Source organism: Podarcis vaucheri, assembly GCF_965113315.1.
Source record: "Podarcis vaucheri genome assembly, chromosome: 8".
NCBI classification, from domain to species: domain Eukaryota; kingdom Metazoa; phylum Chordata; class Lepidosauria; order Squamata; family Lacertidae; genus Podarcis; species Podarcis vaucheri.
Window position 1 is genome coordinate 59,293,271 of NC_138766.1, and position 24,114 is coordinate 59,317,384.

At 41.2% G+C, this 24,114-nt stretch overlaps 1 protein-coding gene across 2 annotated transcripts; it reads right to left on the reverse strand.

The window, feature by feature from the left end:
• Window positions 1-5,121: 5,121 nt before the first annotated feature.
• Window positions 5,122-22,912, reverse strand: ARMC1 (armadillo repeat containing 1). Of its 2 annotated transcripts, none has more exons than XM_082234014.1 (7): window positions 22,635-22,912; window positions 19,731-19,930; window positions 17,326-17,417; window positions 13,288-13,477; window positions 8,371-8,487; window positions 8,196-8,270; window positions 5,122-7,445 (listed from the first exon to the last, which is right to left on the reverse strand). In XM_082234014.1, the coding sequence occupies exons 2-7, from the start codon at window positions 19,902-19,904 to the stop codon at window positions 7,254-7,256; spliced, it is 840 nt and encodes a 279-aa protein (XP_082090140.1). In that variant the 5' UTR covers window positions 19,905-19,930; window positions 22,635-22,912; the 3' UTR covers window positions 5,122-7,253. The 2 variants fall into 2 exon arrangements, with proteins under 2 accessions (XP_082090140.1, XP_082090139.1); XM_082234013.1 differs by having other exon boundaries at window positions 19,731-19,927; window positions 22,635-22,911.
• Between the last annotated feature and the right edge of the window lie 1,202 nt (window positions 22,913-24,114).

Sequence of the window (24,114 nt, forward strand, 5' to 3'; positions counted from 1 at the left end):
GCAGGGCCCTGTGATTGATCAGTCCGTGCATAAGCTTCTAAAAACTATACCCGATTTATAGATAGCTATCCTGTTAGCCTTCATGGCTTGCCTGACAGCCTACATGCATTAGCCACTTCTCCCAATGCCTTACTTTCTTCAAACCATGTCTAACATCAAAGAAGGTGAAGGTACCCAGCACTATCACTTTCTTCCATCAGATTAGGACTAGGAAATTAAAGGCTGTTCTTCAGTCATCAAAGATCTTAGAGAGGCAGAAAAGGAAGAAACAGGGGCAGGAAGAGGGCCACTGAGTTAGATCACTAAACTCCTCAAAACACAAATATCTTCAGGATTGCCCATACACAAAGCTATCTTGGACTGATGGGAGCTAGAATCGAACATCTGGAGGGCCACCCATTTCCTCGTGCCTTACATTATAAGGAACAGGGCAAGACAGTAGCAGATCTTCAGAATATTTTTGTTTTAATCATTCATTCCTACTCCTCCACATGCAAGACATAAGCCACAACCATCTACATAAAATGCAGTGTTGTGCCTGGCCTTTCTGATTCATATTCTGCTATACATAAGCGTCTGCTGTTATACATCTGTTGTGGTGCAAGCGATTCTCTGCACTTTTATGATCTGACTCAGTATTTGTACTTCTGTCTCATAACTGTGCTGAAAACATCCCTAGCTGCACCGCTCTGTAATTGGTATCAAAATATTTGGTAGCAGAATCAACAACACCCACAACTTTCCACTTTGCCTTATGCCAGTATGGAACATTAGGGCTTCCTTGTACGTTTTCGGCAGGGTGTGGGAGTGCCGCTGGCTTGATTTATTTTGGAGAACCATCAGCATTGCATTGTCCCTGTGCAATTTTGTGAAACTTATATATGTTTGCAGCTATCCTAGGATTGAGTTTTGTAGATCTGTCGTGGACCACTGATCCCCAGAAAAGGTAGTGGCTATAGACTGAGCCCAACAAGAAGTCCAGCATTAAATCTATCAGTGACAAATAAAGACACATCATGAGGCTCTCATTAGAAGGGATAAAATGTATGTGTGTGCGCCTGAATAGTGCTGATAACAGAAAGGTCGCAGGTTCAATCCATGTACGGGACAGCTGCATATTCCTGCATTGCAGGGAATTTGACTAAATCATCCTCAGGGATCTATGATTCTATTTCCTTACAGCAACTTCATAAAATGAAAGTCAGGATGTGGAGCTGCGTGATGAGTTTAAAAAGCTAATCTCTGACATATATTCCCTAACTATTATTATTATTATTAACCATTATAATATATTTATACCCCACCTTTTCCCCTGATGGGACTCAAGACTCAGCTTCACCTAGAGAATACAACTACATTACTCAGAGGCGGCATGGGGAAGCTGTGGTCTTTAAGAAGTTGTTGAACTCCAACTCTAATCAGTCCCAACCACTGGCCAAGCTAGGTTGGAACTGATGGGAGTTGGAGACCAACAACATCAGGAGAGCCACAGCTTCCCTGTCCCTTTTTAAACACTGATCTGTATTATGCGGTCGTTGCATCTGCTCTGTCCTCTCCAAGCAGTCCCAACGGTTCCACAGAACACTTAGGTAAAAAAGGAAGAAGCCTAAATTATCTCACCTTGAGAGGACCAGAACACAAAATACTGTGTTTAGTTTCCTCACCGGAGAAAGTGACTACCCCTTTAAAATGCTCCGTCACCAAGGGAGACATCTTCCAGGCTTTCCTACCTGCTAGTCTATAGGACTCTCATCTCACTCCCCAAAACACACACAAATATATCTAGCAGCTGAGAAAGAGAGGGGGATGTGTCTATAGTGCCTCCCTCAATATACCAGAGTATTTAAATACGTAGGCAGTTTTAGGGGAGGTTTACCACACAGAGATATTATGTGCACGCCTTCTTAATTTGAAAAAAGTGCTGCGGCAAAACTTCAGAAGAAAATTATGGGGACCACCTAATGGGGGACCTACTGTAGTTTCCTGTGGGTCCCCCAGTGTGTGAAAGCCTTCCCATAATACAGCTGCATATGAGAATGCTCTCTTCCCACAGACATTTGTGCTGTGTGTGCAGATGTTGTTGGCAGGGCTAACTGGGGCACAAGTTGGGGCACAGTTAGCCAGCCCAGCACTGCTTTCTTCCCATGCAATGAGGTGAACATCCGAACAAGGCTGACATTGCCACCTTATCAGTTGCTTCTGCAAACCAGGCCTCTTACTGATGTGTTTTTTACTGTCTTATACAAGCATTGATTTCTACAGGAGGTGAAACAGTCAACTCTTGAAACCCCTTTACAATCCCTTCTACACAACCTGTCTGGTCTATCGCTTGAGTACTTCATGTACCATTCAACTCTGCTTTTTGGGGAACTGCCAGCGCTCATTAAAACATCTTACCAAGTAGCAACTCAGAGTCTGGGGAAGGAAATAAGATTTTTGGCTACCTCTCCATTCAGGAGTCCACTTTCCAAGTGTGCCAGAAAAAAAGCTGTTTGGTTTTTTTCTCCTCTCAGTTTTTGATCACTAAGCACCCAACTGGTATAAAATTCTAACCTTTGCAAAATCCTAAGCACAGATCTTGGAAGCCTTAAAAATATAAAGGAAACGGGGAACGAGACCCTAGGTTTATTAGATTCTTTCTAATTATGCGTACAATTATATCTCAAATGTGTATATGGTACCAATTCCCTTTCCAGATATTTTTTTCATAAAATGGTCGTATTCTACACCACTGGCCAATAAATAACCTCAGCATTGTACGCAAGCAAGGATAGCATGGTCAGAATATACTTTGATGTGAGAAAACGGCCCCAAATACCTGCACACAATTACCTGCTGTAAACAGAAAATAAAAGATCTTGGTAGTCAGTTAACTGATTCACTTTGATGGGGGCAAAAGAGGCTACATCCTCCCAAAGCAGTGTCCAAAAGTGATTAGCCCATTCAGTTCATAACTGAGCAAAATCTGGACATACATCATCTGCAGTTCAAGTTCAATAGCCCATCCCCAACACTCCACAGGCTCTCTAACATATAAGGATGCAATCCTAACCCGACTTACCTGGGAGTAAACCCCAACAAGTCCAGTAAGACTTAATTTCTAAATAGAAATTAGGACTGTGCAGTAAGATTGATACAGAACATAAGACGATGCTTTAGTAGCAAAAGCTACTAGGATATATAGACACACACTAGACAATATCTACCTACCAGGTTGCTCTTGATCAACTTTGGTTCATTAAAAAAAATACATTTGTTTGTTTAAAGGAAAATTGTGCAGGAAAAAATATGATAGATTGCACCCATGATAGCTTTTTTTCATGTAGACTTACTGTTGTATGATTTATGTATGACAGCCCAATACCAAAAGTTTTGAATACAGTGGTACCTCGGGTTAAGTACTTAATTCGTTCCGAAGGTCTGAACTTAACCTGAAACTGTTCTTAACCTGAAGCACCACTTTAGCTAATGGGGCCTCCTGCTGCTGCTGTACTGCCGGAACACAATTTCTGTTCTTATCCTGAAGCAAAGTTCTTAACCCGAGGTACTATTTCTGGGTTAGCGGAGTCTGTAACCTGAAGCGTATGTAACCTGAAGTGTATGTAACCCAAGGTACCACTGTATTCAAATATTTTGCAGGTTACTTGGATAGGTGGATTGGCATTATGTTTTGAAATTATTTATCTTGTCATAAACAGTGTATTCAATTGTGGAGTTTTTCCAACTCTTCCCATCTTAGCCATATACATTATTCATGTCAAAAAAGAAAGAGCATATGAAAACCACACATTTCCTGTATGGGCTCTCCACCTCAGCATAAAAAAAATTAAAATTCTATGAGAACTCTAAAAAAAAACCCTGAGGAATCTACTATCAGATATTGAGAGAGAGAGAGAGAGAGAGAGGGAGGGAGAAAGAGAAAGAAAGAAGTAGTCCATCAGTTCATAGGCCTATCCTGCCACTAATCTACATATTGCAAAATGCCAGGATAAATCATCATGCATCCAAAAATCAAACCTAAGTGCAATTCAAAAGCTTGCAGTCCAGTCTCTTTCTCAGATACTGAGTTTCTGCAATAATATTTCTATGCTGCCATCTAGTGTAGCGTTGGCAGAACATGTATGAAATTTCAAGATGAGTTAAAAAGAAAAATAGTGAACCCCAATATGGAAAAAAATATGATGCCTCCCAGACAGCAGCTTTGGAAGGAAAACTTCAATTTGTGGGATGACATACAAAAATAGAAGATGAGAGTGCAGACCATTGCAGTAATCCAGGTGAGAGATGACTAGTGTGAAGGTTGGCTTTTACTGAGAGGGGTGGAAAGGTTGCATTTCTGCAATATTGGAAAAACAAGAGTTGGTTACAGGCTAAATATGTGGGGGGGGGAGCAAAGTAAAGAGGGAGCCAAAAATAAAACCAAGACTTTGTGCTTGTCAATGGATACGAATACACAAGAGTAGAGCTTAAGAGGAATGATGAGAAATTTCAACTCTGACACACAGAGATTTGGAGCTATTAAAAATAGGACATTGCATCTAATCAGAATACATATTCTCTAGCAAATTAAATGGAGTAATCTGACTTTTGGAAGAATAAAGAAAACCAATGGCGTTTTGATACCAATCATGACTTATCATAATAGGTGGCCAAGGGCAAGGGGACAAGTCCTTCAACAATGGAATAGTTAGTAGTAGAGCTGAATCAAGTCTCATATACTATACACTAGAATCCATACTTTGTTTCTGCTAAGAAGCAGTATGTTTCTGTAGCTTGCATCCATGGACACGGCAACCTGAACTCTACCTCCATGGATAATAATAGTTTCTCGTTATCAATACACAGGCACCCCCAATACAAGTTGCAGTCTTTCTCCCTCAATTGTGACCATGAGCACATTTTGATCCTTATGAATTCTGAAAGCAAAAAACACCAGCTTTAAAGAAAGGGATGGAGACTCTGTGGCCACCCAGATATTCTCCCTGTATTCCCCAAAAGTGTCGCTAACGGGGGGGATGACTGGAGCTGTGATCCATCAATATCTGGATGGCCACAGGTTCCCCATTCCTGCTCTAGAGACAAAAACCCTTAAAAACTCTTATAAAACTAGAGAAATGCCAGTTCATTATATTACACTTTTATTTTACAGTATTTCCAAAGCTCTTTTATAGATGCTTTAACTGGGAGAGCTGCAATACTGACCAAAGGAAAAAATATATACCTACAGATTGATTACACAAGTCTTAATATCTACTTGTACTGAACCATTAATATCCAAAGGGGTGTGTCAGGTAGGGCAGTGGGTGTGCGGCAATGCAAACTGCACAGAGAGAGAGATGTTAAAACAAAAAGTAAACATTGTATCCATGGCTACACAACAGAGGGCTTTGCAAACACGTTTGGTACTGTAACATTCTAGACAGCAATATGCTTCGAAATACATATTTAATACAATACATGCCTTAGAAAGCTTGTATTCTGTGCGTGTAAACTTCAACCAAATAAACTAGGTACGTTAAAAAATAGAAATAAAATCTGAAAGTAAGCTCTTTATCTCAAAAGTAGGCTGAATTTATGAGAACTTTGATTTATCATTGGAACTTTACACTTCCCCCTGCCATTTTGTTTTTACTAATAAGCGTCTTGATGCTACTTAATTACTGCTACTGTGCAAGACACAGAGATAAGACCTCCAAAGGGGCAAAAGCACTGCCTTGATACGTGTACGTCACTGATTTAAGTAAAAATTTGTATGGCTCACACCACAAAAAGAAGCACTGCAGAATCAGCTTTAGGGTAGCATCGCAGTGTCACAGCTGTATTCCTGTGGTGCAGTTGCATACAAGGTTTTCTAACGCACTGAGAAAAATCCCAGACAATATTTCAGTAACCTAATTGCTATGCTTAATATTTTGCCTACTGAATATTTACTTGCATGATCCTTTCTGGAAGCTAGGCAGAGACAAGATGCGATGGTCCAAGCACCTTAATTGTCTGCAAGATTGCCAAGTGAAGCCAATTCTTCAGGCGCAGGTTTCCGTGTTGTCTAGACTAGGTGAGTGCACTTACAAGGACTTTTTCCAGGATGCTCAAACCCCACCCCACCCCCCGGCATCAGGCACATGCTGGCTTTTGCCCTGCTCCAGGCTTCACTAACAATTTTTGGATTGCTCCATATTTCATAATGGTTGTCCACAGGGCATAACGGTGGAATTGGGAAGCAAAAAAGGCAACTGGGATTATACATGAAATTTCCACCAAGCAACAAAAGTCTAGATTGTAGGGCAGTGGCACAATGGCATATTAGGCATTTTATTCCCACCCACCCACCCATTGGCCACTATATTACATTTTTAGCTCTCATTAAACCAATTGGAAACAATATCAGAGTAAGGCCAACATCACACTTTCTACCACAGACAAATTCTGCAACCAAGATGTCACTGGAGTAGGTTGCAGCTTTTGAAACCAGAGCTTCTTTATCCAACCTAAATTGCAATCAGTGGTTTCTGATCATATTTACAAAGTCATAGGCATCATTACAAGCATTTTTTTTTACAGATTATTTACTTACACGTTCACATTTCCACCTTCATTTATTTACTAATGTTCAAATTGCGAGTGGTCAAGGGCTGACAGTTTAGAACAAAAACAAAAATCCCAGCACATCAAGGGCTGTAAAGTTCAAGTTTGAATCATTCTTGTTGCAATGCACCAAGTGGAATAATGACATACCAGCTCTGAACCAAGTGTGCAGGGGAAGGGAATAAATGGTAAACAATTCGGGTTTCCCCCCATTAGAATGACCTTCCAGGGGAAATATATAATCTGAAATAAGGCAAAAAGAAAAAGAAAAAAGGCATTTCAATCTATGCAAAATTAAGGGCTAATAATTTCCTTGTACAGATGTCCTGAGATTTGTACTGAATGGGTTCTGTATGTGTTTATCACTAATATTAACTTAAAGCTCTATACACTCAACGAAGTTTGGTTAATCATGGACCCTTATTAAAAAGTGAGGCAATAAAACATATGAGAACAGAGGTGAGGGCAAGGGCATTAACAAATGCCTCCATCTTTCTCACCGGCCTGAAAGACCAAATGTCCAACAAAATGTAAAAGACAGCATATGTTTTGTGTAGTCTAAAAATCTGTTGTGATAACTTATTGCAAATCGCACTTGGCAGTTCACCACACCAATGGAAAACTGGCCCCCTGTTGGTTCACACAGTCCTGTAAGCCTTGACTCAAAGTCACCAGTAGAAGGATCTGGAGAGAAAGTTTGCAGCTGAGCTCAGCCAGCTGGCTGCACCTTCTGGGTGTGATCCAACCCGGGACACTGCTTTGTCTTGCTCCTTTGAAGGGCTTTCATCTTCTGGCAGATACTCAGGGAGGTCGGTATTCTGTTCCACTTCTACAGGAGTATCTTGGAATGGAACCAGCATCTGTTTAATGGGATTCAGAAAGTCGTTTTACCCAATCTGACCTTGCTGCGAAGCTCAGCATCACTCATTCATGCAACTGCTGTTTTAGACATAGTTCAGAGTTTTAGCAAAACTAGGAACTGTGGCGTGCAAGATAACTTTATAGGTCTGAAAAAATAACTCCTCCATTCACTTCCTGATAACCCTCAACCAATGGGAAGAGTTTACCTACACTATAGCAGGCTTTGGACCAAGCTCTTGGAGACCTGTGTAATTAATCTGAGTTTCCGAAACGTTTGCACTTAATATAATCACTGTAATTCAGAAGACTGCAAATGCTCTTTGCAACATGATATTAATGCCTTCATTGCATAAGGCTATTTTGCACCTCTTGATAACTGAAATCAATATTCTACAATGCTAAACCGGTGACACACTTTCAACTTCTACCAGATTTTCCATGTGCAGTTGGCATGAAAGCTCCACAAAAGCAGCAGCTTTCTCTTGTTTCAGGAAGTGAGGTGCCCTGTATGAACACACTGCTGCTTACATTGCATAGATATAACATGCCTTGGATTCAAAGTAGAAATTAAAGGCGACGACATACACAGACATCCCAAAAAAAGCCACATCGGCATACAGTTTCATGTATGTTCAGCCAGTGGGATTATTGCTGCACCCAAAGAATGGACCAATTGCATTTAATTGCTTTTCTTTAATTGCCAACGCTACCAACAGGCTTGTTTTCTAAATTACGGAGCATTCTCTCACCTCTTCTCCACTTTCACTTTTCACAACTTGCTGGGCTTTCATAACTTTGGTTGATGCTATTGCTGTTGCCAGTGCCTATACAACAAGAAAATGGAAAATTAGAAAAGAAGAGCAGGTGAGTAAGTCTTTACTCAGCGTCAGAAGAATGTGAAAGGCAAACCGCTGCAAACCTTACCTCTGCTTTCAAATCTGATCTGATTCGGACTACACATCTTTGAACTGCCATTTGAAACGTGAAGCTGATGACCCCTTTAATCTTCAACAAGGCCTCTTCGCAAAGGTTTCTCCGAGACTAAAAATTAACGGCACCAGTTATTTGCAAACACCTAATAAATAATTCGGTACGTTAAACACAGTTAAGAAACAAGACACATGAATTGAAGCAGAATGATGCTTTTCAATATATATATATATATATATATATATATATATATATATATATATATATATATATATATATTAAAAGAGGAGAAGGAATGGCTCTGAATTTAGCCATAAGAGAATTTAAAAACAACATTCCTGCCTACATTTTGACGACAAACCAGAATGGAATCAACTGTGAATAATGAGGGGAAAGTGCTGAAAAGCAAAGCAAGCTTTTCTCCGTATGATCAGCTAAACAGTCCCCTGTGGTTAAGTTCTGACTGACTGCAATGCTCATTGATGAGCAGTTAGTGTTTAAGTTGCTATTTATCAGACACCTTGTATCCATACTGACTGAATGCATCAAAGCAGCTGTTGTATCCTTCAGCTACCTCATCTGTGGCAGCTCATGGACATCACTGCACTGCACAAACTGAACTCTGATTGCAAAGGAAAATGTCCGCTCACAAAACACACAAGTGAACGCTTACATTTAAAGCAAGTGACAGGGCCTACTGTGCAACAACACGACACTGACCTGTGCTAGTTGCACCTGCTCTACGTTAGCTCAGCGTGCTTCCGTGCATTTACTGAGTGTCTCAAAGACATCAGCATACAAATAAGTGGCCTCCTAGAACTACCACAAGTGCAGTGTGAAACACAGCCTGGCCTACATAATCATGTATACGAGCTGCTTGCTTGGTGTCTTACGACACGAACACGATCTTCTCAACCGGCACTGCATTCTTAACTCCCTCCTCAAGCCTAGCTCCCCATACCCAGGGTTTATGGCTAAGGCAGCAGATTGGCTCAGATGTAACAGGAAGCCATGGTGTTTTGCCATGTTAACAAGCCTACACAGGCCTCAGACTCATACACTCCTCCTCTTATTTTGCATAGCCACCAGTTTCCCATTGCATCCAAATTTGGGGATGCAGGTTCCTTAAGAGCAAGAAAGCATCAAACCATGGTTTCAGAGCCCAGTCTGAAGTTTAGCCAAAGTACAAATCCAAGTCCATACCTTATGGGGAACTCCCAGTCTCCTCGCAAACAACACAAGACATGGGGAGCACACAAATATGAGACTCATTCATAAGTAGTACAGTGGTGCCTCGCAAGACGAAATTAATCCGTTCCGCGAGTCTCTTCATCTAGCGGTTTTTTCGTCTTGTGAAGCAACCCTCTTAGCGGATTTGCGCTATTAGCGGTTTAGCGGCTATTAAAGGCTTAGCGGCTATTAAAGGCTTAGCGGATTAGCGGCTAAAAGGCTATTAGCGGCTTAGAAAAAGGGGGGAAGCGGGGAAAAATCAGAACACTCACAAGACGTTTTCATCCTGCAAAGCAAGCCCATAGGGAAAATCGTCTTGCGAAGCAGCTCAAAAACGGAAAACCCTTTCGTCTAGCGGGTTTTCCGTCTTGCAAGGCATTCGTCTTGCGGGGCACCACTGTATCAAACTATGGTCTGACATTACATGAGCAACTTTCAGGTTTAGCTATTCTCGCTATAAATCACCAATTCTGCCCTATACATTCTGGTGCTTGGCAAACAGTCTGATGCTACATTCATATGGAAAAAGCTGTGGTTTGTAAAAACCAGTATCAGTAACTGTCTGCAAAACCAGAACTGGAAACCACAGTGGAACATAGGAAGATGCCTCAAACAGAGTCATACCATTGGTGCATCTGCTAGCTCAGTATTATCTAGACTGAGAGTCAGTGGCTCCCAAGGGTTTCAGGCAAAACGCATTCCCAGCCCTACCTGGACATGCCAGAGGCTGCAGCTGAGATCTTCTACATGGGAAACAGGTGTTCTACCACTGAACCAGAGAATACACTCGTTGAAACAATATGTAAAACTTCAGCATGTACATCAGGCCAACACAGGTGAAATAAGATTAGTCAAATGTGCTCCAATTTTCAAGTTGTGTTTTTTGCTTCAAAGCAGCCCCATACAGAGAGCATCATTACAGTGACCTAGCCCCCGAGGTGTAACTAGGGCATAGATAACCAACTCCAAGTTCATCCTCTATAGGGAGGCCCAAAGCTTTTAGTCAATATTCAGAAAAGCTGGAAGAAAAATGAACTAAAATCCAACAAGTTCATGTTTGGCAAGATTAAGTCAAACTGCTGAATTTTATCTGGGTTTCTGCCTCAAGAGTAACATGCAGATACACCTGACTATGCATTGGAAATCTGTATTTATGAGAAAGAACAGTCCTAGTCCTACACACACACACACACACACACACACACACACACACAGCAGTATTGTTTAGGGTTTGTGACTGTTATTGAAATTATATTAATTAATTTTTACATTTTATAATGATTTATGTGGAAATGGTTCAATTATGGCTGTGCACTATTTGATGCCTTTAATTTATTGTTGGATTATTTTTGTTATGCTTGTAATTATGCAAATCTTTTCACGTTGTGAGCTGCCTTGACCATGGTTTTAAGTATGGAAAGGCAGCATACAAACAAATGATAGTGGTGATTATGAGATGACAGGGCAAGCAGGAGTAGTGACAAAATGTTCATGATGCCCACTAAAGTATATTGCTGGGATATACATAGAGCTTTAGATAGTAATTACATAAGATTTCACAAGAGAGGACATTTATGTGAAAAACAAAGTACAGCTGTTCAGTTATTATTGTCCTTTAGGGTTTGCAGTTGCTTGCTTGTTTAATCTTCTGGGGTTTTTTAACTGCCTAAAATCTTAAGAAAAAGAGGCAAAAAGAACATGATTATCCCAGTTGTTGTTGTTGCTGTTGTTATTATTATTATTTCTACACTTGAAGATAGCTTACATTTCACGGATGAATGTAGGTGCCCATGTTAGAAGCATCTCCCTGAAAATCAGAATTGCTGCAAGTGCTGACTATAGTTTAAGATAGCACTTGGAGGTCAAAATGATTTACAAACAGTGTTTTTCATTGCCTTTTGTAGACTGAAATGGCATGCTATGCACAAACTAAAAAGCAAGTAAAAATCTCCCTAAGAGCAGAGAAGGTTTTGAGGACAATTTAAAAAACCAAATAAACTTTAATACACATTTGCCCCTTTTTGCTCTTGAAGGAATATGCTGCCAGGCCATCCAAATTAAGTATGTCTACACTTCTTACCGCATGCTGGCTACTAGAAACAAGCAGGTTTACCTCAACAGAGAGGAGTAAAACTGCAAGGATCTGCATTAGCATTGTTTTAGGAGAGCAATACAGGCAGCTTTGAGATATGCTGACCACAGACCATTTACGGTGGTAACGTGTATTTAAATTGGCAGGCAAAATAGAAACAGGCAGCATTTTTCTGGCTTTTAGAGAAGCTTTAGAGACAGTGATGAGCAAACAAATGAGCTATCAAGTCAGTAAACATAATAAGGACAAGACTACTGGAACTGATTAAACCTGGCTTAAAGAAGCGGGTCGGGCAGAGGAGGGGAGAGAGAAATATAAGGAGAGAGCAAAATGGCGGTGGCAAGAAGAGGAGGAAGGTAACTCTGGGAAAGGAGGGGTATGCATATGCTCATTATTCATCCGATTAACAGCCACTGACTTTATTAAAGAAGATGGGATATATATACAGACCTGGTTCTCTTAAAAGGCTTACTTAGGCCCCCCACCCCCAAACAAATGTAAGCCAGAGCAGCAGAAGATCAGGTTTGATAATTTAAAAGGCTACAAAACTGAAACAGAGACCTGAGGGCACTTGTGGATAACATGCTCAAACAGCCTTGCATGCTGCTTGGCAGCCATAAAAAGGCAAACATGACCCTGGGGTGTTATCTACAGGGGAATGGAGGATAAATTTATAGAAGTTATTCTGACATTGCATGGAGAATCCACTGAGACCTCATTATTACAACAGTTATCCCATAGCCAAGAGAAATCTCAGGCAATGAGAAAAGATGTTAGGAAGAGCAGGCTAAGAAAATTCAACATTTCCTTAGGCCTGAACAATGGGAAGTTGATAAATTGTTATGAATGTCTCATGATGTGAAGAAGAAAAAACACCGGGGGGAAATTACCATTCATCTGATGGCTAGGTTGATCAACCTTTTCCGGTATAAAGTATCACTAGAGGGACCAATGATCTGACTCAGAAGAAGGCAGCTTGTGATGTTCTGATGTCCAAACTTAATGCAATCAATTATTTAATGTGATCTTTCTACTGTCAGCTTCTTGGGGGTATTTAACGTTTTGCATCAGTAAATTCTGATGCATAGTACAGTGGTGCCTTGCAAGACGAAATTAATCTGTTCCGTGAGTCTCTTCGTCTTGCAGTTTTTTCGTCTCGCGAAGCACGGCTATTAGCGGCTTAGCGGCTATTAACGGCTTAGCGGCTATTAACGGCTTAGCGGCTTTAAGAAAAAGGAAACAAACTCGCAAGAACTCGCAAGACATTTCGTCTTGCGAAGCAAGCCCATAGGGAAATTCGTCTTGCGGAACAACTAAAAAAACGGAAAACTCTTTCGTCTTGCACGTTTTTCGTCTTGCGAGGCATTCGTCTTACGAGGTACCACTGTAAATTCTACTAAGATCAACTCCTACAAGTCACCAACATCTAAGAGATTGGTACAGACTTCATAAATGTTATTATGTTTATGGCATTTAGTACAGAGCAGTCTAAGCTGTAAACTCAAGGAATGCTTACAGAAAACAAGGTGCCCTTCACACACCTTGATACATAAGTGTGCATTGTATGCCCCAAAACACCCTTTTCTTACCGAATCATCAAGGCCATCTATGTGTAACACGACTGTTTTAGCACGTTTATTTGTACTTCCCAGAAAAAACTGAGCTTTCCGGCGCCGTGAATTCATCTCGTTCACATTGTCAACGTCGGACATTGTGGAAGACTGAAGAATATCATAGATTTCAGAAGCCAAGAATTTTGTCTCTCCTGGTGTGGTGGTCCTAAGGCAAAGCAAACTGAGGTTTGTATGGATTTTGCTTTACAATCCTTCGTATTTTAGTTTTGTTAAATATATTTCAACAGCTTAATACAGTCTCTAAGCAATTTGCAAATAACATGATATATATATAACACAGAAATTAGGGTACAATGCAATGCAATAAAATAATAAAATCTGAAAGAACAAAAACATGGCACCATATCTGAAACACCTTTAGAGTCATGGATCCCTTCCCCCTTCCTCTTACCAAGCCACATCCTGACTCACCAAATACTACACATCACACTCAAGTATTGCCTTAAAGGTAAAGGACCCCTGACAGTTAAGTCCAGTCGCAGACGGCTCTTGGGGTCGCAGCGCTCATCTCACTTTACAGGCCAAGGGAGCCGGCGTTTGTCTGCAGACAGTTTTTCTGGGTCATGTGGTCAGCATGACTAAATATTCTGGTGCAACAGAACACCGAAACCAGAGCAGCGCACAGAAACGCCGTTTACCTTTCCACCAGAGCAGTACCTATTTATTTACATGCACTTTTTGGGGTGCTTTCAAACTGCTAGGTTGACAGGAGCTGTGTTGCCTTACATCTACACAAATCAATGATACCTACTACTTATTCAGTATCACTTGTCCCAACCTACACCCACACCTCATTCATACCCACCAATATGCACAAACACGCCATCCACTCAGTGATTCCAATACTTCACACTCAGTCACCAACCACTTTCACCAGTCGAGTCCTTCCACTACACAAAAGTGTACTGCAAAAACTAGGGAGACAATGAAACCATTCACTGACAGAGCAGTATAAATAACAAGGGAGGTGGTCACCCATCAGTCACACAGATGAACTGCACCCCCCTGCACCTGGTACTCCTTCCTCTCACCAAAAATTGCCCACAGACAATTCAAACCACACAAGAGGAATTAAAAAAAGAAAAGAAAAACCTTGAAGGAAGGCACCCACATAACAATCCCAACACCCTTTGCCTCAGCAGTACAGTACTGGTTTTATAAATTTCCAAAATGCAGGTTCTCAATATGAAGCTAAGTGATGCATTAACTTCCTCTTATGCTGTCTGGTTATCTTTAGCTGAATTAGGAACCATACATACATACATAATTTTATTTGGATGCCGCCTTTCCACAGTTCAACCCCCCTCAAGGTGGTTTACAACATTAAAAAACACATAACTGCAACGTAACTAAAGTATTTATAAACAGTAAATAAAACATTAAATACACAACCAAACTGAACAATTTCCACATAAATCACAATAAAATATAAAGATACAAAAAAACCAACAGCAGCAACAGAAACACACACCGCCAACACAACCCTCCCCCCAAACAACATGAAAACCAGGCAGACATCCATGGTTTCCATACCTTGTCTGCATGACCCTTTCTAATGCCCCAATATGAAAAGTTTTCATCTGACTATCAAAACTGTATGCACCGCCTTAATTCCCATTGAGGTTTCTTGCCCACACTGTGCAGAGAGCCTTAGCTGACTAGGAGTTCTATTGAGCTGGGCTTCTTCACCTCAACACTGCTCCCTGCAAAGTTTTCTCTGGAACTCTCCTCTCTCCAATATTCCTCTTGCTCTCCCTCTTCTGCCTATAACATCCATCCAGCATTCTCGTTCTCCTGTCTCAAACCATGGATCTCCTTGTTGTCTTTTCCCCACAGATACTCTGCATTTCACAATAAGAGTGAACAGCAGCCACTTACTTTTGACAGAATGCCGTCCAACAGCACCATTAGACCAACAGAAAACCAACGGAACTTATCTGCATTGCCCCAACTAGGATTTTATTTCTTGCTCAGAGAAGTGGGGTGGTTCTTTATTTGATCAGAAAGCAATGGGTTTTGCATTTTAATCTACTGAAAATATGACGAGTGGGGGGGGGGGAAGTATTTCGTGACACAAGCAACTTTTCTGCATCAGCTGACAACAGAGGGACCAAGGGACCAAGCAACATTGCTCTCCTTTGGGTAACTGCAAAAACACCCTTTGAGTCAAAGGAGTAAAAGGAAAAGAAGCAAGTCCACTGCCAGTCTGGCTATTTCCCTTCTGTAGGGACTGACCTCAGCCTGGAATACTGTCAGTCTGGCATCTTTCACATACACTAACGTCAAATTAAAATATGCTGCCCCCTTTAAAAACAGCAGCTTGAGCAATCTTTGCTTTTTATTCCAGCAAGCTGTCAAGAACGGACGGCATATCAGACAAGAGCCTGTTTCAGCATTTCCCCTTCATAGCTTTTCGATTTGCACGGAAGACTACAGCATTTCTAACATCTCAGAATTCAGACGATGCCCAGCTATCAAGTTTAATGGATGCTTTAAAATACTGCTTGTTCCATCATCACCACCTATTTCCAATTCTATGCAATGAAGCCCAAAATTATTATTTGAAGGTACTTGGGGGAGGGGGGAATAATGGTTTCCACTAAAAAAAGAAGAATGGAGTGACATGACTGCTTAAAGCAAAGAGTGAATTTCAGCACATACCCTCCCCTCTGGAAAGTGGAGAAATGGCACCCAAATTTGCAGGTTGTGAATGGGACAATGATATTCAGGGAGCGTTTTGGTACAGCTATAGATGAGCCCCTAACCAGTTTTGAAGATTTAATGTTTAGCATGATTGCAGAACATAATATTTGTATAAGATCACAAAACAAAAGTTGATGTTTAAGTTGTTTTGCAAAATGCTTACTGAACTCTGAATTCCTGAAATATTTTCAATTTTGAAAATTTGTAGTATGTATGTATGTATTTCCTTCCGACCAACAATTATAATTCTGACAAAACATATAACAAAACAAGGTGTATCTTCTGATCAAGTAGAATTATTTTGGTCTGTTCTAATTTGACACACTAGATGGCGTTATTACCTTTTATTACGTCTTGCAATTCATCCAACACTGCATTCCCAAACTCTGCACGATACTCTTAGTGTGCATGAATAATTTATCTTTCGGCTAAGTGTATAAAATGTTCACAGCCCATTTAAAAGTATACCATATAATCCTGTTTATAGTGTCAGAGAGGGCATCTTTTTCTTCAAATATCCTTTTATGGGGAAGGTGTCATAACAAAGGGTCCAATTTTAGAAGGCTACTTGTGACCTTCTAACCATGGTTAATTATTTGTGAGAAGTACAAGCAAGTAAAATTGTCTTAAATCAAAACTGAGGCAGTGGCTTGGTTTACAGGATTGTGTGCATCTTATCATACTTGAAAGGGACTCCTGTGCAATTAAATACATAGTTACTGAGCTAATCGTTTTAGGCAAATAATAAATTGGGGGGGTGTGAATAGATGGGTTTAGTTCAAGTAGTTCAGTATGAGACTCTGGAAGAGGCATACTATCTTGGAATAGAATGCTTCGAGCCAAGTAATTGGATTTTTGCTTTCATTAACTAACCACTGAGTATCAAGAACTACTGAATGTTACATGCAAAGCCAGGAATTCATGTATTGGAGATTATGAGAGGGATCTGCTTGAACCTACACAAGGAAGCCACCTTTGCAATCTAATTCCCAGGTCCCTTATGCTTAAAACAATTTTAAGACAGAAACAAAATATATACCGCAATAATCTGACAGTTTGTAAGGGGGTACAGACTCCCTCAGAAGGTGGTGGTAGGAAGGAAATACGTACATACTCCACCCTTCATTGGAAGATTTTAAAGCAAATGTTGGATGTCATGGATGCTCTAGATGAGATTTCTGTATTGCAGGGGCTTAGACCAGAAGACTCTTGGGGTCCCTTCCAACTCTACAGTTCTAGGATTCTATTATAAATCATGTACCTTTACTATAGATAGCACACTATACTTACTTTTGCACGACGGTTTGTAAGCTCAGCATCATACCTAGTTCACTTTTCATCTTTTCTCTGTTGGCACGACATTCCGCCAAATAGCGGAGAGCCTGTAAGAAAGGGCAAGTTAAAGTAATCTAATAGAATAATGCTAGTGTTTCTAATTTTTCTTTTATACATCTCTCAAAAATAAACAATATCAATTTTGAAGAGATTTTATGTAATGGTTAGAACATATGCAATTTTAGTTTAATAAGCTGCACCCCAAAATATTCTTGTCTAGAAAAATCCCAGTAATTATATAAATATGATTTTGACTAAATATTGAATTAAGAGAACTGATTCTTTCAGTTGTCTATCAGCAAATATAGTATCATATAAAACTAAGTTAACATTTCCAGCAAGTTGTGTATAATGGGATAACTCAAAATATGAATGTTAAATGTGCAGCTGTTCAAAGCATTGTATTTGCATTGTTGCTGCTGAAGAAGTGTTTTGTGTTATATATGTATAATACTAGGGGCTGCACTCCTGCTTCCTCCTCTCATCAACCTACCTACCAGTTCCCCCATCCCAACTATGCAACTACTAAGCTCGCTTTCACCTTCACCTCATTTCTGAAGCCACTTCTCTCTCATTCTGCAGTCCTGCTTTACACCAATTTTCACATTCACCCCATGTCCTTGCCTCCTCCCCCTCCTTTTGCGCAATTCCCCCTTGCACACCTTCACGGTAACTTTGTGCACCTTCCTCCTTCCACATATTGCACCTACAAAGCACCCTTTTCACAATCCCCTCCTATTCTTTAGACCTTCCATCCCCTTTCATCTTCAGCTCCATTCCCATGCCTCTTGTTGTTGTTGTTGTTTAGTCGTTTAGCCGTGTCCGACTCTTCGTGACCCCATGGACCAGAGCACACCAGGCACTCCTGTCTTCCACTGCCTCCCGCAGTTTGGTCAAACTCATGCTGGTAGCTTCGAGAACACTGTCCAACCATCTCGTCCTCTGTCGTCCCCTTCTCCTTGTGCCCTCCATCTTTCCCAACATCAGGGTCTTTTCCAGGGAGTCTTCTCTTCTCATGAGGTGGCCAAAGTATTGGAGCCTCAGCTTCACGATCTGTCCTTCTAGTGAGCACTCAGGGCTGATTTCCTTCAGAATGGATAGGTTTGATCTTCTTGCAGTCCATGGGACTCTCAAGAGTCTCCCCCAGCACCATAATTCAAAAGCATCAATTCTTCGGCGATCAGCCTTCTTTATGGTCCAGCTCTCACTTCCATACATCACTACTGGGAAAACCCATGCCTCTTACCCCTCCTTTTTTCAACCACCTTTACACCCATTTTCACCTTCACTCCTTTTTCCTCACCCTCCTCCTTTTCTCAACTCTTCCTTGACACAGATCATTTCCATGCCTCCTCCTCTCTCCTATTCTGCAACCCTTTTTCCACATACATCCCAAGCTGATAGATGTTACGGTATCTTTAAGATGAATAGACTTTTAAGAGCAAGCCCGTCAACTTGTTCAGTTGGAGAAGGATAAGTTTAGTTGACAAATGTTGTATGTATATGGGTGTTTGCTTTTGGGAGGTAAATTGTTATCATACAAACAATTTGGGTTTTTCATTGTTCTACTTAGCATCATATTTTCTCTGAGCTCTAAGACTGCATGTGTCACGATTAAGTGACATTCAGAAACAAGAGGACCTTGAACCAGTTGTCATTGTGTTGTGTAATTGGTCTTGTGCCAACATTAATGTTTGCTTAGTTCCTAACAGCTCTGATACAGCATGTCCATTGCCCTAATACATGCTGAAGAGTATTTCTGTTATGTTTCATTATTAATTTAGACTGCCAACTTACACTTTATACATTTACCTGGGAGTAAGGCCCATTTATTTCAGTAGGACTAGATTCTGATTTGGAGAGTGGGAAGATGAGAACTATGACTACTTTTACCTTGGGGTGGGGGCGTGACCTGGCATCAAACAGAATTAACACTACTCCTGAACTCTCATATTTGATATACATTGCTAAACTTTGGTATCATTCAAATTTGCATCAATAAATTTCTTTCTTTTTAAAGAAATCCTCCACTTCAATGCCATAGTTTCTCAGAATGTACCAGAGTGACAAGAGCATAAACTGCATTTCAGTTTTGCTGCATCTGGGATTGTCATTTTTAGGTGATCCTCTCTGGCTAAGAATCTGTGCTATTACAATACATCTTTTCTTCTTCAGTAAAATTTTCTAAAATGTTTTGTTTTAAGATATTTTATGGAAACACACTGGTGTAAAATATGGTTGAAACAGCCAATGAGTGCTTATTTAATATTAAATCCTGAAATTTAGAGTGCCAATCACATAGTCATGCTACAGAATGCATAGGAAAAAAGTTGCACAATTAGGAAACAGATGATACTTACCAGTAGGGCTGAATGGACAACTGGGGGATTGGGATGATCCAAAAATAAAATAAGGCCTGGTAGACATCCCTGATCCTGGACAATTGCTCTTCTGTTTAGGGGATCAGCTGCAAGGTCCCTCAGCTGATTAACTACAGATAATGCATCAGGCTCTTCACTCATGCTGCTATTCATTTTTGCTTGTCATACATAAAATTCTGCTGGAAAAGAAATGTTATTAGAAATATTGTGGAGTTAATGGCCACTGTCATTAGCTTGGTGTGGTTCAAATTATATTTCCTTAAGTAATTCTTTAGGAGTCTTTAAAAGACTACATGTAGACACTAGTCAGCACATGCTGCTCAGATCACTATTCAAAATTTAAAAAAATGCAAACCTAAGACATAGTATGTATTGTTTTAAATTTTAATGCACTCAAAGTTCCCATTTCCTTTCACCAAAATCAGACAGCGTCAAAGAATCTAATAAATAGCACATCTTATCGCTATTTCAGCTATCAACATCAGAAGTTAGCTATTCTGGGCAAGAATTATTCCTAATCCACAGTTATCACCATCTTGTACATATAAAGATATGTAAAGCTTGACAATGCTCAACCCTTTGGCCCATCCCACTATGCAAGGACTCCCAGCTTTACCCCAAAAGCAAGTAAATGGGATAGGTGGGTGAAACAATTACTAAAGCATTTGCATTTCACCTTCACATACACACAAAGCACAAAAACATAGTGAGAACTGGCCCCAAATTTTTAATATTGTGAAGGCTTCAGTCAGAATCCAAAATGCTATTTTAGATATAACAAGGGCTTCCATGCATTGTGAACATAACATTTCACATACAGCTTTCAAAAGTGCCTAAAGGGACTATTATACAGTAAACAGAACAGAATTCTCTTGGGTAAGCAAATGAAGACATGTGGTTGTTCAGGTCTTGACCAGTGCCCAAAGAGCTTCACGCAGCTTATGTATTTATCAGTTGCAATGCTGGATGGAATATGAAGGTATACAATCTCCATAAGGATCTATATTCCAAAATTGTGCATTGGAATTATCATCTGAATAAAGGAAGCATGGCATGAGTAGTGGAAAGTTAACCTTCTCAACTGCTGCATGCCACCCCTGGCAAAACAAAACAAAAGCACTGCCGAAACCTAAATTCAGTAACTAGATTATTATAATAGCAGTTTTCAAACTTTGCTCCTGAGAATCCTCATATGCTTATCATAGGTTCCTCAATTGAAAGAGCCATGATGACAGTCAAGGGATTGAATCCAACCAAGTCATACTCAGAGTAAACCCACTGAAACAGACTTGTTAATGATATCCAATGATTTGAATGAGTCTACTCTAAGTATGGCTAATGTTGACATCAACCCAAGCTTCCTAGACAGACAGCTTGCCTATTTCTCCCTGCCTAGTATGAAGACATTGTTGAGTATAATCCAGGGTGCACTCACAGCTCACATGCAGCAACAATGAGGACCAATATGGCCGGTGTTCTCTATGAAATGTCTGTTCACCTTAGTAAACATGGTCCAGAATATTCTGAATGCACAAGGTTCTTGAGGGTGGACACCCTCAAGTTCTGCAGCAGACAAAGCAATGCAGAAAGGGCTCCTTGAAGGTGGAATTTGAAAACCACTGAGCTAAAAATATGAGCTAACTCCACCATGAATAAAGTATTGAGAAATTAAACTGGTCTGGAAATCAGGATATTTGTTTCCATGAAGCTAACTTCAAAAGCTGTGCTTAGGATCAACCCTAAATACTGTATGTGGCTTTTACTGAACTTGATGGTCCTTAGGGCCACAGACAAATATTTGTGCTATTTACTGATTCAGAATTACACAAATATCACCAAAGAAACTTGATACAGCTTCTGACCACAACCTGAGCCAGAGACTGACATGCTCATATTAAGAATTATATGTGATTCATTACAACAAATATGCCTCATCAATTTCACTGTTGTTGTTTTTTACTTACTTCAGTGCACAGCACAATCCTATATGCATGTTTATTCATAAATCCCACTCCGCCAGTAGGGCTTGCTCCCTGGTAAGCATGCACAAGTTCATATTCAAACTCTGCCAGGTGTATGCATGCCTTCTTAGAAGTCCTACTTGTTTCAATAGGACTTACTTGCAAGCATATGCAGTCTGATAAAAAATATCAAGACCCAAAGAAATCACTTTTGTTTCTCTTTTCAAAAACAAAAGCAACTCACCATATAGCACTGTGGCTATATTCAAACACCAAGTCTTAGATGCTGCAGCAAGGCTTTTCTAAAATGAAACAACCATTAACCAAATAGTCAGCCAAAAAGTAAATCTAGCTCACTGCGATGGAACTTATTCCCAGATGTGGACATCCAAGGTGCTATGTTTGTCATTTGTACTATTTCACGTACTGGTTTGTATCGCAAAAATATCAGAAGTTCAGTACACAAGGGATGGCTACCTTATGCGCCAGCGCTTCAACCTCCTCCCCTTCCCCAGGGCCAGATAACTGAAATCAGCTTCTGCTGCAATCATTTCCCCAGTTACCTGGGAGGACTACCCATTGAACCCAATGGAATTTCCATCTGAGTAGACCCACATAGTACCACACTTTAGGCTAGCAGGGACTAAGCCCCACTAAACGAAATTGGGCTTAATTCAGAGTAAACATACATAAGCTGATACTGTGAGAGAAAGGCAGCCATTAGAAACCCCCGATGTTTTGGTGATTTAAAATAAGAGCTTGTGATGGGAAGAGGTCAGGGGACTCCATGTTACCCTGCCCGGGGTCACTCTCCTTGGTCTGGCTTCCCCTGCCTTCAGGGTCCTAATACCCCTTAACCCTCACCAGCCTCCTTCTCCCCACCGACTCCCCACTCCGAAGGTCCCCCATTCCCCGCCCTCACTTTCATAGGATGCGAAAGGGGAGGCGCTTTCTTGCTCCCGCCCCGCCAGAAAGAAGGAACGGTCCAGGTCACGTATCTGCTGCCGCGGAGGCCGCCCTCGTGCGAAAGGAGGCCGGGCGGGGAGAAGGCGCTTTGCACCCCGGGGCGCCCGGCCAGAGGTCAGCAGGATTGGAACCTTCTACCCCCGGAGACAACATTCACCCAGCCAGGCGGGCGCTCACAGGTCTCCGGCACCTCGGCGATCCGGGGGACCCCATTGGCTGCAGCCGAAAGCACCTCCTGGCCAGTCGCGGCTCGCCTTGTTACGCGCGTCTCTAATTGGTGAAATGCGGCTGGCTGGACTTCCGCGGCATTGTGGGTTGGAGCCGGTGAAGCTTTTTTTTTTTTTTAGGTGGACCTAAGAAACTACAAGTCCCAGGGAGACCTTTCGCTGTCACGCGAGAGTATGGCGCGAGCGGGGTTGTAGGCGAAAAGGATAAACAGAGCGATTGTGTGAGCGCTTATGGGAAGCGAGTCCCGCTCCTGTTCAGCGCGATGTATTTGTGGGTGTTGCCTCGGGGGTTTGCTACCGCAGGTTGAAAAGGAAGTGTTGCAGCGCAGTCCCGCGTATGTTTATTCTGAAGTAAGCCCCGCTGCGTTGAATGGCTCTTCATCTCTAGTTTGGGAATGCAGGCAGCCTTATTAGCCAGTTCTACTCAGGAGTACGTCGTATTGAATTGAATGGGGCTTACTCCTGGGCATGTGGGGCTTGGATAGCAGCCTTAATTTCCTCTTTCACCAGCATGCCGTGAGTCTGAAAAATAAACGAATTTTGGAGTACTTTATGAATAAAACCTTTTTTTCCACTCGTAAAAACCAAAAATAAACATTAAAAAATGGAGCGTGGGGTGACCCTGTTCGCTACCCTTAGCTCCCTGGAGTAAAGGCAGGGTAAAACTTCAACAGATAAACAATTACAAATGGGATCTGCGCCACAGGAGTGCTCTTAGGTTAGAGCAGGAAGAATTGAGGGGTGGGAGGAGAAGGCTCTGAAGTTTCCCCCTTGCTGTACTATACAGTACATATAGCAATAGAGGGGTCCTAGCTCCTAACATGGGTCCCTATATGAAATAAGAGGGGAGGTATCCAGTTCTGGAGAGTGGGAAAGAAAAATGGTATTGTCTTGAAACACCCCTTAAATTATTCCAGGGAGAGGGGGGAGAGCAAGTCAATTCCCTCTCTTCCCCTGCTTTCCATCTTCCTTATTTTCAAACTGACAACATGAACAGCATTCCATGCTATCAGCTATCTTAACTGATAGAAATCAGGCAGACTTCCTAAGTCTTGAGTTTTTTTGCCATAAGACTTTAACAAATCAGTCAGGACCAAGGGGCATTGTGGCAAAGCTGTTGCCACCCTGTTGGACTCCATCTAAAGCTGGACCACATCAAAGGAAGACTATGCGGTGTCTTGACTAGGATGCATTCTTCTGTAGCAACAT

Bases quoted from the DNA above. Each gene is read 5' to 3' on its own strand.
- ARMC1 (XM_082234014.1), bottom strand. From the start codon at position 19,904: ATGAATAGCAGCATGAGTGAAGAGCCTGATGCATTATCTGTAGTTAAT. The intron at 13,478-17,325 runs GTAAGTATAGTG...GCTTTGCCTTAG, and splicing joins TTACAAACCGTCGTGCAAAA to GACCACCACACCAGGAGAGA. The intron at 7,446-8,195 runs GTGAGAGAATGC...CCCATTAAACAG, and splicing joins AAAGTGAAAGTGGAGAAGAG to ATGCTGGTTCCATTCCAAGA.